This window comes from Hyaena hyaena, unplaced genomic scaffold (assembly GCF_003009895.1).
Source record: "Hyaena hyaena isolate Hyena2069 unplaced genomic scaffold, ASM300989v1 scaffold_1789, whole genome shotgun sequence".
Taxonomy (NCBI): Eukaryota; Metazoa; Chordata; class Mammalia; order Carnivora; family Hyaenidae; genus Hyaena; species Hyaena hyaena.
In genome coordinates, this window is record NW_024082415.1 from 1 (window position 1) to 18458 (window position 18458).

Consider the following 18458-nt stretch of genomic DNA (forward strand, 5'->3'; position numbering starts at 1 on the left):
GTAAGGTTTCCAATGGCTTCAGATCTTTTCAGTGTGATGTATGGGCGCGAGTGCAAGTACGGAGCTCCTTACTTCTCCGCCATCTTGCCCTCTCAAACCATGAGAGACTCTTGAGTGCCGAGAACAAACTGACGGCAGATGGGGTGGGGGAAGGGTAGGGGGGAGGGGAGTGATGGGCATGGAGGAGGGCACTTGTGAGGATGAGCACTAGGTGTTATATGGAAACCAACTTGACAATAAACTATTTAAGAAAAAAACAACTCATCCTTTACAGAGAGCCTTTCCCCCTTTCTTGTAAGTTTTTATATTAATATTTCATAATAGAATTTGGCTTTTTTCTAATATAAAAAGAATATGAATCATTGTATTTTTCAACAGATACAGGAAAATATAAAGAGGGAAATTTAAATCACTCAGAGATCCACCATTCACCATTAACTTTTTGTTATATTTTCTTCCAGATATTTTCCCATGGCTGGCCACACACACACACACACACACACACACACACATACCTCCTATGCTTCCGTCCACATGCATTTTTTACTAGAAATGTGATTTTATTCTACCAGTTTTGTTATCTTGATTGGTTTACCTTACAATATGTCTTGGACATAATTTCATGTCCCTAAGCATAGAGCTGCATAATAATTATTAATAGTTGAAATGTCTTCTGTAGCATGGATACACCATCAGTTCAGTTAATCAAACATCTATAATTCAGGTTACTATATTCAAATTTTTAACTTTCTTTATTTATATTGTATGTTGGTTTTATGCACATATAAATGTACTCAAAGATAATATATAGTATTATCATAGACCCAGTATGGATATACTAGAGGTTATTTAGCTATTGAGTTGTTCTTAGTTTTTCCTATTACAAACAATGGTGTAATAAGCAATGTTGAATATATTCCTCATGCACATAGGTAAGTTTTTTTTCTCTAGGATAGCATTAAGAGGCGGAAATTCTTAGGGTGTAAGGTTGCATACAACTTCAATATTAATAAATATTGTCAATTAGTGCTTCTAAGGGGCATACCAGTTATCAAAGAGAGTATCCATATTTCATACTCTTGCCAGCACTCGATATTATCAAACTTTTAAATCGTTATCTATATGGGTGAAATTTTGATTTTACAGTTTGATTTTCCTTGATCAAGCATCCTCTTCTACATTTATTGAATTTTCTGTTTATATTCTTTGCCATTTTTCTATTAGTTTGAAAAGTTTTTGTAGTAATTTTTCAGAGTTTTTAAAAAATAAGTTCTGGGGGCACCTGGGTGGCTCAGTTGGTTAAGCATGGGATTCTTGATTTCAGTTCAGGTCATGATCCCCCAGTTCATGGGATTGAGCTCAGCATCAGGCTCTGCACTGACAGCTTGGAGTCTGCTTGGGATTCTCTCTCCCTCTCTCTCTCTCTCTTTCTGCCCCTCCCCCTCTCTCACAATAAATAAATAAACTTCAAAAAATAAAAAAGAATAAAAAAGAAGTTCTGAGTATCAATCATTTTTTCTGTTAAAAATGCTACAAGTATTTCTCTAAATATGTCAGCATTTGCATTTTAAAAACTCTTTTCCAAACATCCCTACAGCAAAGATGTTACCAACTTACATCCCTACCATGTAAGTGGTCATCTGCAACAATCATGATTTCTGTCTCATGTATAGAGTTCTAGAGTTTAACAAATATTTTGACATACATTATGTCCATTTATCCTGAAAATAGTATTGCTCCATTTTGTAGTAGTAGCAGTTTAAAAAAGTAAACTCTAGGTCATATACTTGTAGGTCACTTACTTGCTGCATAACCTTGGTCAAATTACCTAACCTATCTATGTCTCCATTTCCTCATCTGTAAAATTGAAAATCAAACTATCCAGGGACATCTGGGTGGCTCAGTTGGTTAAGTGTCTGACTTTGGCTCAGGTTATGATCTCGTGGTTCCTGAGTTTGAGTCCCGCATTGGGCTCTGTGCTGACAGCTGAGGGCCTGGAACATGTTTCGGATTCTAGCTCTCCTTCTCTCTCTCTCTGCCCTTCCCCCGCTCTGTCTTTCTCTCTCTCTCACTCTCAAAAATAAACATTAAAAAATAAAAAGAAACCTCTCCACCCAGGGCTGTTGTGAGGAATACGTGAAATAATATTTATAACGTCCCTAAAAGAAGGCATTACCTATAATAGGTACTTGTTAAATACTGGTTATAATAATATAATTAAATATTAGCTGTTACTATTACTATTACTACTACTACTACTACTATAATTGTAATAATACTACTATGTACCAGATATTAGTTTGAGTGTATTACATTCTGTTTGTCATCAAATGCTCACGATTCTGCAAGTAGGTATTATTAGCCCCATTCTACAGATGAGGAGATTAAAACTAAGAGAGGATTTATGACTTGCTCAAGGTCACATAACTAAGAAGTGGCGGAGAAATGACTAGAAACCGTATCTGTCGAAACTCTTTTTACTGAAACTAGAAGTAGTGATTTCAGTAAGAAGGCTAAGACACTAACCTTAGAAAAAGAGAGGAGGCCATGCCAGGGGTAGGCAGCCCGAGTGAATGTATGAATAATTTACTGAGTGAATAAGCAAGTGAGTAACCAAAGGGATACTTGAAGTAGTGGAGAGTTACTGTGGCTCAGTAAGTTAATGACTGATCAAATAAATGAATAAATAGAGAACTGGAGAACTCAAAATCAACAGCACAAATAAAATATTGACTAATCCGGAAGTAATTTAAAATGAATTATTTTCATCTCCATCTCTACTTCTGCAGGGAACCATGTTTTTGGTTATGACCAGTTTTTCAGGCACAAGATCATGGAGAAGAAACAGGACCACACCTACCGTGTGTTCAAGACTGTAAACCGCTGGGCTGATGCATACCCGTTTGCCCAACACTTTTCTGAGGCCTCTGTGGCCTCAAAGGATGTGTCTGTCTGGTGCAGTAATGATTATCTAGGCATGAGCCGACACCCTCGGGTTTTGCAAGCTACACAGTGAGTAGTAAGATCTGGGTCATGAGCTGTGGGAACACATACAGAGAAGAATCAAAGCCACACATGGGAAAGGCAGAACTGGCAGTGGAAACCTGTGTTCCACCTACCAACCCTTTTGTTCATGGTCTTCTAGCATATCTAATCTTCAGATATGAACCATGTCAGCCAACAAACCATGATTTACAAAGTCTTGATTGTCCAGTTTTATGAGGAGAAGATGGAAGACCAAACAAGGCCCACTTTCCATGAGCTCTTATTCTGGTTACAGAATGAGTATTGCCAGACATAGTATGTGATCTCATCTAGAAGGTTTTCCAAGCTGTTCAGATTCAACCTAGCTTCTCCCTCCATCCCTGAGTGCCATCAGCCTGGGAAGGAGGACCCTTGTCTCCTCATTTTCTCTATCCTGGCCTCAACTTGATTACATAGGACACAGCTCATAAGGATCACTAAGTCAACACTGATCTCAATCAATGAAGAGAAAACTGCTCAGTTCCTCAGCGCTTGACAAGTCCCCCCCACCCCCTTGTCTTCTCTCTGTTTTCTCCTGGTCAGGGAGACTCTGCAGCGTCACGGAGCTGGAGCTGGTGGTACCCGCAATATCTCAGGTACCAGTAAGTTTCATGTGGAGCTGGAGCAAGAGCTGGCTGAGCTGCACCAAAAAGGTGCAGCCCTACTCTTCTCTTCCTGCTTTGTGGCCAATGACTCTACTCTCTTCACCCTGGCAAAGATCCTTCCAGGTAAGCCTGGGGCCTGGGTTCTGTTATTGTTGGTATCCTGCACTACAGCATGAAGCCTCACTGCCTTCATCAACTTTTCTTTCTGTTCTGAGTTCATTTGCTCCCATTGCCATTCCTTCTTACCCACTTTGTGTATCCTCAACACTGGATGACTGTATCCCTCTCATTCCTCCCCTTCTTCACTTAGGCTGAAGACTACTACAGAGTAGTAGTAATACTAGTGCCCAACCTCACAGATGGGTGACATGATAAATTTATCACCTCCCAAATCAACTGGGCTCTTAACACTCATAAACAGTCCTTTTATATCTCCGTACTAGCTTTTTTTTCAAGCTTTATTCTCTCTTTTAAAACCTATGACTATCTCTTCCTTCACTCTTGGCAAATAGCATCACATCTCACATCGCAAAGAAAACAGAAGCCCCCAGACAGAAACCCTTTTAACTTACAGCCACCAAGCCTACAAATGTATCTAACTTTTATCTGTGCTTCTTTCATTCTTTCATTTTACAACTTGAAGGCACATCTCTTCTTCCTAAAGCCAATCCTAGTGGATCCCATCTGGACCTAATCTTCCCAATCTCCCACTCTCTAGTTAATAATGTCCTCGACTCTTGTCATTCCATCACAGCTCCAACCACAGATGAATATAACTCTCCACCTTTTCCTTACCAATACTAGGTGTATATAATTTCTCAGATGGGAACCACTAAAAATTCATGGTACTCAACCTTTACCAGGACCTCTATGCTGTCTGGCAATTCTGTTTCCATGCTCAGTCCTCTAAGTCTCCCAAGCAGTTTTGCAAATCCCCCATTCTTATCAGCCTTCCCACACTTCCACCTCACCCTCACCCATAGCAAATGACTTCACCTCTTTCCTCACCGACAACAGAAGTCTCCAGGTAGAGATGTCCTCAACTCCTTGACAAAAACTACCTACAAACTCAAACATCCCCACACGTCCTCTCTTCACTCTTTCTCTCCTGCCACAATTAAAGAAGTGCCTTTTTCTTGTTTTTTTAAAATGTTTTTATTTTTGAGAGAGAGAGAGAGAGAGAGAGAGAGAGAGAGAGAGAGAGAATGAGCAGAGGAAGGGCAGAGAGAAAGGGAGACACAGAATCTGAAGCAGGCTCCAGGCTCTGAGCTGTCAGCACAGAACCCGATGCAGAGTCAAACTCACGAACCATGAGATCATGACCTGAGCCGAAGTCAGACGCTTAACTGACAGAGCCACCCAGGCGGCCCCTTTTCTTGTTGACTAATCCTTTTTCTGGTGTTCTGTGTCTCATGCCCCTCTGCCTCCTCAGGAACCTTCATCTATCACTTCCTTCTCTCCTTCTTGTGTCTTCAACCTCTCCTCTTTAAACATGTTAACGTCTCTTTTATCTAAAAAAAAAAAAAAAAAAGCCCTCTCATCAGTCTCTAGCTACTGGCCTATCTCTCTCTTCCCTATAAGAGAAAAACTACTTGAGAGAAGTCTCCACACTTGTTATCTACTTCCTTACTTCCTGTTGATTCTTCTGCACACTGTAAACATCTCCACTACTTCTCAAAAACTTTTTTTCTGAGATCACACATAACCCCAACCAAACCCAACCTCTTTGGGAATTTTTTTAGTGAACCTCCTCCTCTTCAATCATTAGAATTCAACTTCTTTCCATTTCTACTGCCACCATCCTAGCCTAAATCAACATCATTTTCTTGATTTCACCTTTGCCCTCTTGTATTCTTTTCTTCGTGGCAGTCAGAATAATATTTTTTAAATGCAAACCTATCTTCATTACCCCTCTGCCAAAAACCCTTTAGTATATTCCTATTGTCCTTAGGACCAAACCCAAACTTTTTATCCTGGCTTCTAACGTCCTCAAAAATCTAGCTTCATTCTACCTCTTCAGCCTTATCTTTTGATTCCTCTCCTCTCACTCTTTCATTCAGTAACATATTTATTTACTCACTTATAAATAAGTAATTTGCTTATCCATCTGTTCATTCAAGAAATGTTTACTCAGCATCTACTGTATACTTAGCCTTATACTAAGTACCAGAGACAGAAAGATAATATATATGTGATTCCTTTTAGTTTTGTTGATCGTTTCCTTCCCTGTGCATAAGCTTTTTATTCTGATCAAGTCCCAATAGTTTATCTTTGCTTTTGTTTCCATTGCCTCAGTAAACATCTAGTAAGAATCTACACCCAATGTCAGAGATTACTGCCTGTGTTCTCCTTTAGGATTTTTAGGGTTTCGGGTATCACATTTACACCTTTAATCCATTTTGAACTTATTTTTATGTGTGGTGTAAGAAAGTGGTCTAGTTTCATTGTTTTGCATGTTGCTGTCCAGTTTTCCCAACATCATTTCTTTAAGAGACTTTTTCCCATTGGATATTCTTTCATGTTTTATTGAAGATTAATTTACCAAACAGTTCTGGGATCATTTCCGGGGTTTCTATTCTGTTTCATTAGTCTATGTGTTTATTTTTGTGCCAGTACCATACTGTTTTGGTCACTATAGCTTTGCAATATAACTTGAAGTCCAGAATTGTGATACTTCCAGCTTTTCTTTTCTTTTTATTAAAATAAATGTTTATTCGTTTTTGAAAGAGAGAGTGTGAGCAGGGGAGGGGCAGAGAGAGGAGCAGAGGACAGAGTATTCGAAGTGGGGCTCTGTGCTGAAAGCAGCAAGCCTGATGCAGTGCTCAGACTCACAAACCATGAGATCATGACCTGAGCTGAAATTGGGCACTCAAACAACTGAGCCACCCAGGTGCCCCTGCTTTTCATTTTCAAGGTTGCTTTAGCTATTTGAGGTCTTTCGTGGTTCCATACACATTTTAGAATTGTTTGTTCTAGCTCTGTGAAAATGCTGGTGGTATTTTGATAAGGATTGCATTAAATATGTAGATTGTTTTGGGTAGTATAGATATTTTAACAATATTTGTTCTTCCAATCCATGAGCATGGAATGTCTTTTATTTCTTTGTGTCCTCTTCAATTTCTTTCATCAGTGTTCTATACTTTTCAGAATACAGATATTTCATCTCTTTGGTTAGGCTTATTCCTAGGTATCTTATTGTTTCTGGTGCAATTATAAATAAGATTGATTCCTTAATTTTTCTTTCTGCTGCTGCATTATTGGTGTATGGAAACGCAACAGATCTTGTGACTTTACTGAATTCATTTATCAGTTCTAAGCAGTTTTTTAGCAGAGTACTTTCAGTTTTCTATATGTCATTTGCAAATAGTGAAAGTTTTACTTCTTCCTTACTGATTTGGATTCCTTTAATTTCTTTCTGTTGTCTCATTGGTGTGACTAGGACTTCTAGTACTATGTTGAATAAGAGTGGCAAGAGTGGACATCCCTGTCTTGTTCCTGACCATACAGGAAAAGCTCTCAGTTTTTCCCCACTGAGGATGATATTTGCTGTGGGTTATTCATATGTGGCCTTTATTATGTTGGGATATGTTCTCTCTAAACCTACTTTGTTGATGGTTTCTATCATCAGTGGATGTTGTACTTTGTCAAATGCTTTTTTCTGCATCTATTGAAATGATCATATGATTCTTATCCTTTCTATTATTGACGTGGTATATCACATTGATTGATTTGAGAATATCAAACCACCCTTGCAAACCAGAAATAAGTCCCATTTGATCATAGTGAATTACTTTTAAAACTATTTGCTGGATTTGGTTTGCTGGTATTTTATTGAGAATCTTTGCATCTATATTCATCGGGGATACTGGCCTGTATTTCTCCTTTTTAATGGAGTCTTTATCTTGTTTTGGTATCAGGGTAATGCTGGATGCATAGAATGAATTTGGAAGTTTTCCTTCCTTTTCTATTTTTTGGAATAGTTTGAGAAGAATAAGTATTAACTCTTCTTTAAATGTTTGGTAGAATTTGCGTGTGAAGCCATGTAGCCCTGGACTTTGATCTGTTGGGAATTTTTTGATTACTGACTCAATTTCTTTGCTAGTCATCAGTCTGTTCAAGTTTTCTATTTCTTCCTGTTTCAGTTTTGGTACTTTATAATCAACAAAACTAAAAGGCAACCTATGGGATAGGAGAAGATATTTGCAAATGACATATCTGATAAGGGGTTAGTATACAAAATATATAAAGAACTTATAAAATTCAATACCCCCAAAATGATTAATCCAATTAAAACTGGGCAGGAGACATGAGCCATTTTTCCGAAGAAGACATACAGATTGCCAACATTCACATGAAAAAATGCTCAACATCACTGATTACAAATCAAAACTACAAATAATATCTTTTATTGACATATAAGTGTCCATAAACTTATGTGTAGAAGCAGATGGGAATATCCACATACTTAACTCATTAAACTATACTGCGTATAATGTGTCTTTCAAGGAACATCTTTCACTAAGATATGTGTTTGTAAAGGTATTTGTAGAAGCATACGGGAATAACCATATGCTTAACTCATTGGAACTACACTATATAATGTGCCCTTCAAATAACATATTCTTGCATTAACAACAATAAAAATTTCTGACTCCTTATCTCAAGAAACTCCCAGTCTACTTTTCTTCATGGCACATCCTCTAGGAAGTCATGCTTAATTTCCTCAGTTAGAAGTGTTCCCTTACTCTAATGGAAGGCCATAGTTCCTTGATGTCAGTGCAATTTTGGGGGAGCCAAGAATAAATTCCATCCATCAATTTCCCACCTCTATCTGACCTCGCATATTTGTTCAGTGAAAAACTCTGCATTCCTCAGGTTATAGAGAAAGGAAAACCTTTCTCCAGACTTTAGCTTCCTCACTTGTACAGTTAAGGACCTGGATTCCATGTTCACTAATATTCTGTTCTGCTCTGACATGCCATGAGCTTATGATTCAAACTGAAAATGTGATAAGTATCCACCCTGTAACTATAAGCAGAGAGATGCTACCTGAAGGATGTGGTATTTCATCTAAACCAGGAAGAATCTAGTATCAGTCCAAATAAACAAGAATTCCCTGGGATAAACTCCTTTCCAAGGCCTGATTTTATGTATTTTGATTTTATATATTTTGACCCTGCCCTCAAGAAACTCTAGGGCTTCTTGGGAAATTAAAATTTCCTCCAAACCAAGATAGTCAGTGCCAAATCAGAGTTAGAATGGACTGAAGGGAAGGGCATAGGTGTCAAAATTTCAGGCAGGGTAGTTCTTTCAAGGGAGGAAGAGGTGTCAAAAAGACTTCCAGGGGAGAAGGAAGCAGAGCAGGATCTTCAAAGGGAGAGAGGGTTGGCTCTCTGCTCCTGTCAGGTCAATCCTGAGATTGAAGTGGAAATACTAGAACAGAAGCTTAAGAAATATGCCTCTGGTTCTTCAGGGTGTGAGATTTACTCAGATGCAGGCAATCATGCTTCAATGATCCAAGGTATCCGCAACAGTGGAGCAGCCAAGTTTGTCTTCAGGCACAATGACCCTGACCACCTGAAGAAACTTCTAAAGGAGTCCAACCCTAATACACCTAAAATTGTGGCCTTTGAGACTGTTCACTCCATGGATGGTATGTATATAGCAAAAACCATGATGATAATGATAATAGCTGACATGTATAGAAATTTTTATATCTCAAGAAAAATTATAGTATTTTACATGTATTAATTCACTTAATCTTCAAAACAATTCTATGAGGTAGGTGTTATTATTATTTCTATTTTTTTACATGAGGAAACTGAGACACAAACAAGTTAAATAACTTGCCCAAGGTCATATAGCCAGTATATGCCAAAGGATGGAGGCAGCTATGATACTGATCTTACAGGTTAAGAAACTGAAGTTCAGAGACAGCACTCAGCTTGTCTTGGTTGGATCAGTAAATTGGTGCCAAAGTATTTTCACCAAGGACATATGATTCCAATTCCTTCACACAACACTCCCTCCTTAGAAATGATGTGTGTATCAGTCATCCAAGTGTCTGGTTTCTGTAATGAAAAATTTTACAAACCATTGGCTGGGAGTTTTTTCAAAATCCAATATGAAGCATTGGAATCAAAACTTGTTTTCAAGTGAGACAGATTTGGGCTCAAATCCCACCTCTGGCACTTACTGGTTCTACGGTCTTTAGTAATTCTTTAACTCCCTGAGTCTCAGTTTTCCCCAGCATAAAATATTTGGTTGCAAGAACTAGAGACAATGGAAGTCTTCCCATTTATTATGATCTAAGTAGAAATCAATGACCTCTACCCTCCTTCCTCTGCTCTTCCCCCAACTTAAACAATGCCCAAATTATTCTATTGCTACCTTTCTTCAGTAGAAATCATGTGTTTTAGGCATCACCTTCTAGATTTATTAAAGAAAGATGTACTCACTTCACTTCAATCTGTTGTTTATCCAACTGAAACAAAGGAGAGTCCATAGTATTACCCGATTTAGCCAATGTAAGTGCCATCAGCATCATGTAACCATGATGCTCAGACAATGGAACCAGACTATTCATGTTCAGATCCCAACATGACAACTTAATAGCTTGGGCGATTTTCTTAATTGCTCTCCGTATGTTGCTTTATTTGTAAAATGGAGGTTATAATAGAGTATCTGTGAGAATTTAGTTGATATATGTGAAGAACTTATTGTTGTGCCCACTGCACAGTTCTACAACTAGCAATAAAGTAAAACTATCTCATGATTATATTTCCACTGCTGAAACTAGTCTAATTCATTGTCTTTAGTGGAAACAATTTTGGTATCATTTAACTTCCTTACATTTGCAAATGAGTGGCTCCTTATTTTGTTGGTGGAAATTGCTTAAACTATCAATTCTAGGGCTAAATTTCTCCCATTGAAATGATGCTTGAGACATCTTACTCTTTATCTCGAGTTCCACCTGCTATGATTTTCTTCCCTCATGTTGTCCCAAGAGTTGCTCACACTCTTTAATCCTGGTTTGGAGCCCGTTTTCACCTTAAGAACTTTCTTCTGTATTCCAACTCCCTGCACCTCAGCATTTTCCAGATGGGGAAAGACAGAATGTATGAGTTCCTGTATATGCAGAGTGGCCACAAAGTATATATATGAGATTCACTGCCATTTGAAGACCTTATAAACAACTATCAGCATAGAAGATGGCTAAAATAACATGGGAAAATGGTAAATCTGTATGAAAAATAGCAAGAAACATACAGAATACTTCTAATTCTCTTTCGTTCAATAGATTGAGACTGTGCCTGTGGGAGGGTGCCCCCAGGTAACAGTATTGACATAAGTGAGAGAAATTCAATCCCATAGAGACACAGAAAAGACAAAGAGACAGAGGCACAGAGAAACTCAGAGACAGAAAAGTACAGAGAAATAAAGTCTGAAGCAGAAAGAGATAGACAGAAGGGACACAAACAGTGAGAAAGTAAGTTAGGGAGGAAGGGGAGGGAGGGAAGGCAAAAAAGAAAAAGAAGAAGAAGAGAGGAGAGAGAAAAAACAAAAGCAGAGACAGAAAAATGGAGACATAAAAATAACAATGGAAATGGCTATGAAAAACAGATAGTGACAGAAATCCAGAAGATAGAAACAGGGAGGACCAGTGAAGTATAAAGATATTGACAGGGATTCCAAAAGCACCTGCCTGAGTGGATGAGTTGGATCTGAAATCAGGACTGCATTAACCTAGAGCAAAACATTGCTTTTAATTTATTAAAGGCATCATATGGGCCAGTGCAACCCTAAGTGAAAATACACAGATGTAGGAGGGAAAAAAATAGAATGAGGCTGGGAAATGCTTTAAACAACAGGACAGATACTGTCAGAAGTAAAAAATGGGAAGATAGAGAGGTAAGTTTTGATAGCAAACTAGGAGTAACACACACACACACACACCACACCACCACCACCACCACCACCACCACCACCACCACCACCACACCACCACCACACCACACACCTTTTGAATGGGAATGAGTTGGAAGCATTCAACACATTTAAAGAGGTTTGAAATAGTCCCAACTGAGTATACACACCCTCATCCTTTTCCAATCCAAAGTAGTTATAGGTCACAAATTTCATACTGGAGATGGAGCTGGGGAAGGGATGTGATCTCCTATCTCTATTTTCTCAGGTGCCATCTGTCCCCTTGAGGAGTTGTGTGATGTGGCTCACCAGTATGGGGCTCTGACTTTCGTAGATGAGGTTCATGCTGTAGGACTATATGGGTCCCGGGGTGCTGGAATTGGGGAGCGTGATGGAGTCATGCACAAGATTGACATCGTCTCTGGAACTCTTGGTGAGTGAGTACCTTGGGCTCCCTTTATATATAATCCAGAAAGGAGGCCCCTGTAAGACCTTTTCCTTCCTCCTCTCCAAAACTGTAAACGATATTTGGGTAGAATCCACAGCTTCAGGCTATGGAACTCCTGGATTCTCTCCTTCCACCCCCACCCCACTGCAGAGATGCTGACAAAATCTGGGAGGGTTTTTTGAGAAAAACCCTAACCTGGGCCAAATATCCAGATTCCAGTCAGTACATGAAGAGTTGTGGTTCTATATTCCTCCCCTACTCCTGCTCCAAATTTCACCTTAGTTCCACTTTTGGGCCTAGCCAGCTAAAGATCCCCACCCAGTTCCTGCCTATCTAGTCGCTGCATATGGCAGACCTTGAAAGTCCTATCTCAAAGCAGCAGAATTATCAGCTGTCTGTCTTGTCATGGACAAGAGAGATAAGCAGAGGCCTGAGAAAGGAGTCTGGAACTCCAGCTTCTGGTGCACATCCTTGTGTTATCTGGACTTGATCCTGTTCCTGTAGAGACTAATGATGGTCTCTGTGCATATCCTTCTCCTTGTCTCCAGGCAAGGCCTTTGGCTGTGTGGGGGGCTACATCGCCAGCACCTGTGACTTGGTGGACATGATACGCTCCTATGCTGCTGGCTTCATCTTCACCACCTCACTGCCTCCCATGGTGCTCTCTGGAGCTCTGGAATCTGTGAGACTGCTCAAGGGAGAGGAGGGCCAAGCCCTGAGGCGAGCCCACCAGCGAAATGTCAAGCACATGCGCCAGCTACTAATGGACAGGGGCCTTCCCATCATTCCCTGCCCCAGCCACATCATCCCCATTCGGGTGAGAGTCCCACCCTGACCATTGCCCTACTCACTTATCTCTTCTGGAAGCCTTCCCACACCCAGCAAACCAACACCTGCTCCTCTCATCAACTCTTTGCTTTCCTACTCTCCTTATTTGGATCTTTGTTACATTTTTGAAAAATTATCAGCCATTCTGGATTAACCACTTCTTTTGCATTAGCTATTATCTCATGATTATTAGACTGTCCTGACCCTCCCAATATTGGGTACATAAGACCTATAATCCAGTGTTTTTGAAATTATGGACCAAGACCATTAGTGGGTCACAAAATCAGTTTAGTATGTTATGACTAGCATTAAAAATTAAAAAAAAAAAAACAGAACAGAAAATGTTGGAATACATCAAGCATAGAGAAGGTATCATTTTGTGAGGAATTTGTTTGAAGTTTTTAAATGTGTATATATGTATATATAAAACAGTCATGATGTGAAACATTTCTTAATAAGAATTGAAGTAAAAAAATTAAGCCAGAAAATAAAAAAAAAATCATGGGACAAGGTGCTATTTTGGATTCCCAACTATGTTTAAGAATTTACTGCCTTCAGAAATGAATTACTACTTCTTTCTTAAAACACATCTATTTGTAGGTGTCAGTATGTCAGGATGTGGTAAGGATACTTTTTATGTGACTGTTTTATGGATGAGAAAAAATAGTCACTGCTCCTTGGGCTAACCCAATATTCTTTTTGGGGGATATTGGGAAATATTGGGGATATTGAGAAAGACTATTTTGATATATATATTTTTTAATTAACCCAAAGAAAGCACCACAGAGGTAGCTTGCAGGGGGGCAGGTGTTATCTTCTTACCCCGAACCACCGCAAATTAACATACCATCTAGGTAAAACAAGTGTGCTAGCTCTGCAAACAGCTTCAAGACAAAGTACTTAGCACCACCTCCATCCCCACCCCTTCACATTTAATTGCTGCCTCTGAGAAACTCCTTAATAGAAATTCTGGAGCTGCCACTATAAGCCCCTTAAGGGAAAAAAAAAAAACTGTCCCAAAATTCAGTGATGTTTGTTCATCTGGCTCCCTCTACCTGCTTAATGGAACTAGTTATTAGGTTAACAGATACTGACAAGGTTTTCTCCTGAGCCCAGGTGGGTGATGCAGCACTGAACAGCAAGATCTGTGATCTTCTGCTCTCCAAGCATGGTATCTATGTGCAGGCCATCAACTACCCAACTGTCCCCCGAGGTGAAGAGCTGCTGCGCCTAGCACCCTCCCCCCACCATAGCCCTCAGATGATGGATGACTTTGTGGGTAAGTGCTCAGTATGGGTGTCTATAGCATTATTACTAGGGTAATAAATGGATGAGAAATAGACACATAGGGTCCCAGTTCAATTGAGCCCTAGTGGACACAAACAATGACCTTAAGGGGTGATCAAATTTCAACAAAGACAGTGCATCAGGGAGTTGTGGGAGCAGAAAGGAGGGGCCTGACCCAACATGTAAGATTCAAGACAGGCTTCTTAGTGGAGGTAACATCTGAGCTGAGTCTTACAGGTGAGTGGTATTGGACCAAGAAAAGAAAGAGAGTGTGGAAGTGGTATTCCTAGCAGAGGGAAGAGCATGAATAAAGGCAAGAATAGTGTGAAGCAGCCTGAGATATATCAAGAACAATAAGTAGGTGTTACTGGAATGTAGGGTAATAGGAATGAAGTGGAGGAGGGTAGTGTCAATCTATGAGTCTACAAAGACAACACAACACAGAGACTGAATTAAAAGGCTTGTAGAACTACTGAGTAGGTTGGATTTTATCCTGAATGATGCCAGTTTAGTCCATCCACCTAAAGTTTACTGGATTCCCATTGGGTGCAGTTTTTAGCACAGAGTCCAGCATAGAGCAGATGTGTATTCCAAGTCTTTTGTGTAAAAGACGAATATACAGGTGATGGTCTAGTAAAGGAGATAGACATAGACAGTACTGGTCCAGTATGATGAGCTCTAGTGCTCTGGGAGCTGGAGGGAGAGTGATCACTTATGGCTAGATAAAGTAGGAAGCATGAAGTTAGGAAAGCTTTGAGGGTGAGAAAGTCCTTGTGCTGCACCTTTAAGTACACGTGGTATAGTGTAAGGATATTCCAGAATAAGGAAATTCCATGAGCAAGGACCTAGAGATAGGAAAACAGAGGACATACATTGGCAACAGTCATTCTGTATGTCTGGAGCATAAGCAGTATGAGAGCTCAAGGAAGACAAGATAGTTAAGTGCCATTCATTCTTTAAAAACATCAAATATGTTAGCCAACATCTATTAAGTACTTACATGTGCCAAACACTGTTCTAAACATTGCATGTATTAACTCATCGAATATTCATGGGATAACGATGCTATTATCAGCATTTCCATATATATATATATATATATATATATATATATATATGGAAGCATAAAAATACATAGTAACAGATCCAAGATCACACAACTACTAGATTTGAACTGGGAAGTCTGTCTCTACCTCCATGGTCATAACCACATCTACTACCTCAGCTGATGATCCAGACTCCTGGACCTTTTGCTCACTTCTCTAAATTGCTCTTGGCTTCAATTATAGATTCCTCAGTAGTCTTGGTTCTCTGAGTATCCATTTATGCTGAGCTTTTGCAATAAACACATATGAGAAGCATCTACCATGATTCTACCAGTCCTTCAATCCCACAGCCAACCCTTCTTGAAGTCCTGCAGTTGGTCTCTATAGTCTCTCAAATCTGTTTTTTTTTCCCCTAGTGCCTGTTTATGAATATATGTCAGTGTGATTTTTTCCTAATTATCCTGCTTCTCTCTTGATCCCTTCTAATTTCTTCTCCATAATGACCATCAGAGGGGTTTTTCTAAACATCGGACTATATACTTCCCTTGCTTAAACCTCTTCATGTTTCCTATTTGCCTAGACTAGAGCAGTGGTCTCCAATGTGAGGTATGCAAGATAATCCATAGGATTAGAGGGATTATTAGAATTTTGTGTTTACCTTTTATATCTTAAAAATAGGAAATTAGGCATTACTGATATTGATCTTTAACATATAGACTGACAATGATACAAGTATCAGTATATAAAAAACATTCAGAGATTGGAGGTATGTGTTAAAATGTGTGTACTGGGGCGCCTGGGTGGCTCAGTTGGTTAAGTGTCCAACTTCGGCTCAGGTCATGATCTCACAGTTCGTGGGTTCGAGCCCCGCGTCGGCTCTGTGCTGATAGTTAGCTCAGAGCCTGGAGCCTGCTTCCGATTCTGTGTCTTCCTCTCTCTCTGACCCTCCCCTGCTCACGCTGCCTGTCTCTTTCTCAGAAATAAATAAAACATTAAAATAAATAAATAAATAAATAAATAAATAAATAAATAAAATGTTTGTACTGATAGAATGTACAGTCCAAAATTTGGAAACCACTGGCATGTGGAACAGTTGAAGCTCCTTGGCATGACCTTCAATGCCTTCAACATGGTGATCTCTATGTCCTCACTTTTTTTCCACACTCCTTTTATTTCTCCAGTTACACTGAGTGATTTTTAGTTCTCTCATTTAGTTCTGCTTTCTTACCTCTGGTATTTTGCCAGTTATGCTCCTTTTTAATTGGAATGCCCTCCTTCACTTTTCCCTCTGGCTTATTTCCTTTATCTTCTAGACTTAAATCAGTCATCTTTCACTTATTCTTTCAACAAATATTTATTGAGTATGGGAGTATGTACTGTGTGCCAGACACTGTTCTAGGTGCTGGGGATACAGCAGTAAACAAATATGCAAAATATCCCTCTGGAGATAATATTCTAGTGGAAGGAGATAGTCAAAAAACTTTAAAATATAAATAATGCATTACAGCATGGTAGCTTTAAGTGTTATGGAAAAAACAGTAGGATAAGGGGATAGGAAGTGCTACTGGGGAGAAATTAGTTTGTAGGTTTGTAGCATTAGAGTTTTAAGGGTAGAAATCATTGAGGTGACACTTGAACAAAGCTATGAAGGAGGTGAATGAATTAGCTGGGTAGACATCAAAGGAAAGGTCATCCCAGGCATATGGAACAACATAAGGCAGGGAAGAACCAATCACAGGAGTATTTCCTCTGTACTTGAGGAACAATAAAGAGATGAGTGTGGATGGAGTGGCGTAAGAGGCAAAAATGTGAGGCCAGACTGTGTAGGATACTTTAGTCCAGTGGAAGGATTTTGGCTTTAACTCTGAAATAGACAGTCTTTTGAAGGATTTGAACAGAGGAGTGACATAGCTGATTCAGGTTTTAACAGAATTGGTCTAACTTCCATGTTGAAAATAGACTGAAAGGGAGACTGAGAGGAAGCGGAGATCCATTTGGGGCCTACTGTAATAATCCAGGTAAGAAAGGATAGTGCCTCAGACCTGATGATGGCATTAAAGGTGATGAAAAAGTTTTGAAGGTGAAGCCAATAGTTACTTGCTAATAGATTGGATGTGTGGTAGGAGAAAAAGAGAAAAATAAAGGATGGCTCTAAAATTTTTCAACTGAGCGACTGGAATTGAAATCAACTGCGAGATAGGTTAAGTTTGAAATTAGAGTAGACTTGATGGAAGGTAGGGAGATCATTAGCTCAATTGTGTTCATATGAAGTGAGAAATGCTTATCAGACATCCAGGTGGAGATATAGAAAGAAAATTGGATATAAAAGTCTAGAATTCAGAAGGGTCTGGGCCAAGATGAAAAGTTCAGAATTTTCAGCATTTAAAAACCATGAGACTAGACAAAATCTCCCAGGGATTAAGCATAAAAACAAATCCAAGGACAGAGCCCTGGCACACACATGAGGCACTTCCAACAACAGGGTCAGGTTTTCTCCTCTGGGTTCCCACTCACTCCAGGAACACCCTCTGCCCCAGGCTCCTAGGTCACAATGATGACACTGTAGGATTACTGTCAGTGTTATCTTCATCAGGCTGAGTTTCCAAGCAGATGGATTCACTTCTTGGGCCACAGCATTTCCTGATCCTAGCCAGGCTAGTACAGCTTTAAGTTGTGTCAAATAAGTGCTTCCCAATCTTTTATACAACACCCACCCACAAATGGTAACATTCATAGCACACAATAGAGCAAACAGAAGAGGTTACTTCTGGCTCCAAGATATCTCAGAGGCTTGAGTGGATCATTATCTTGGCATATCTGTATTGTGACACAAGGGAATTAAGATTTAGTCTAACCAATTCTTTCCTTTCCCACCCTCTACTACCTTTTAGAGAAGCTGCTGGTAGCCTGGAATGAGGTGGGGCTGCCTCTCCAGGATGCGTCTATGGCTGCCTGCAATTTCTGTCACAGGCCTGTGCACTTTGAGCTTATGAGTGAATGGGAACGTTCCTACTTTGGAAACATGGGGCCCCAGTATGTCACCACCTATGCCTGAGAAGCCAGCTGCCTCAAAGCCCCACCCCATCTGCACTTCACATGAGACTGAGCCTCCTCCTCTGTCTTCTGCTTTATTGTGTGCCTCTAGCTGACAAGTCTAAAAATAAAGAACAAACTGCAGCATTTGTAGCCCTTTATTAAAGACAGAAAACTGCATATCTGACTCCTTCAGATGAGTGGCAGAGCCATGATGCAAATCTAGGGACTGACTCTTTACTGGTAGACCTGGACACAGTA

The 18458-nt window shown here is 39.6% G+C and overlaps 1 protein-coding gene across 1 annotated transcript; it reads left to right on the forward strand.

The window, feature by feature from the left end:
- Positions 1-2789: 2789 nt before the first annotated feature.
- ALAS2 (5'-aminolevulinate synthase 2) lies at positions 2790-18341 on the forward strand (the record flags this gene model as incomplete). The annotated part of the gene is made up of 7 exons (XM_039224821.1): positions 2790-3012; positions 3568-3752; positions 9103-9282; positions 11824-11988; positions 12552-12820; positions 13948-14110; positions 18056-18341. Coding segments are annotated over 7 exons (1349 nt in total), but the record flags the coding sequence as incomplete, so codon positions are not given.
- Between the last annotated feature and the right edge of the window lie 117 nt (positions 18342-18458).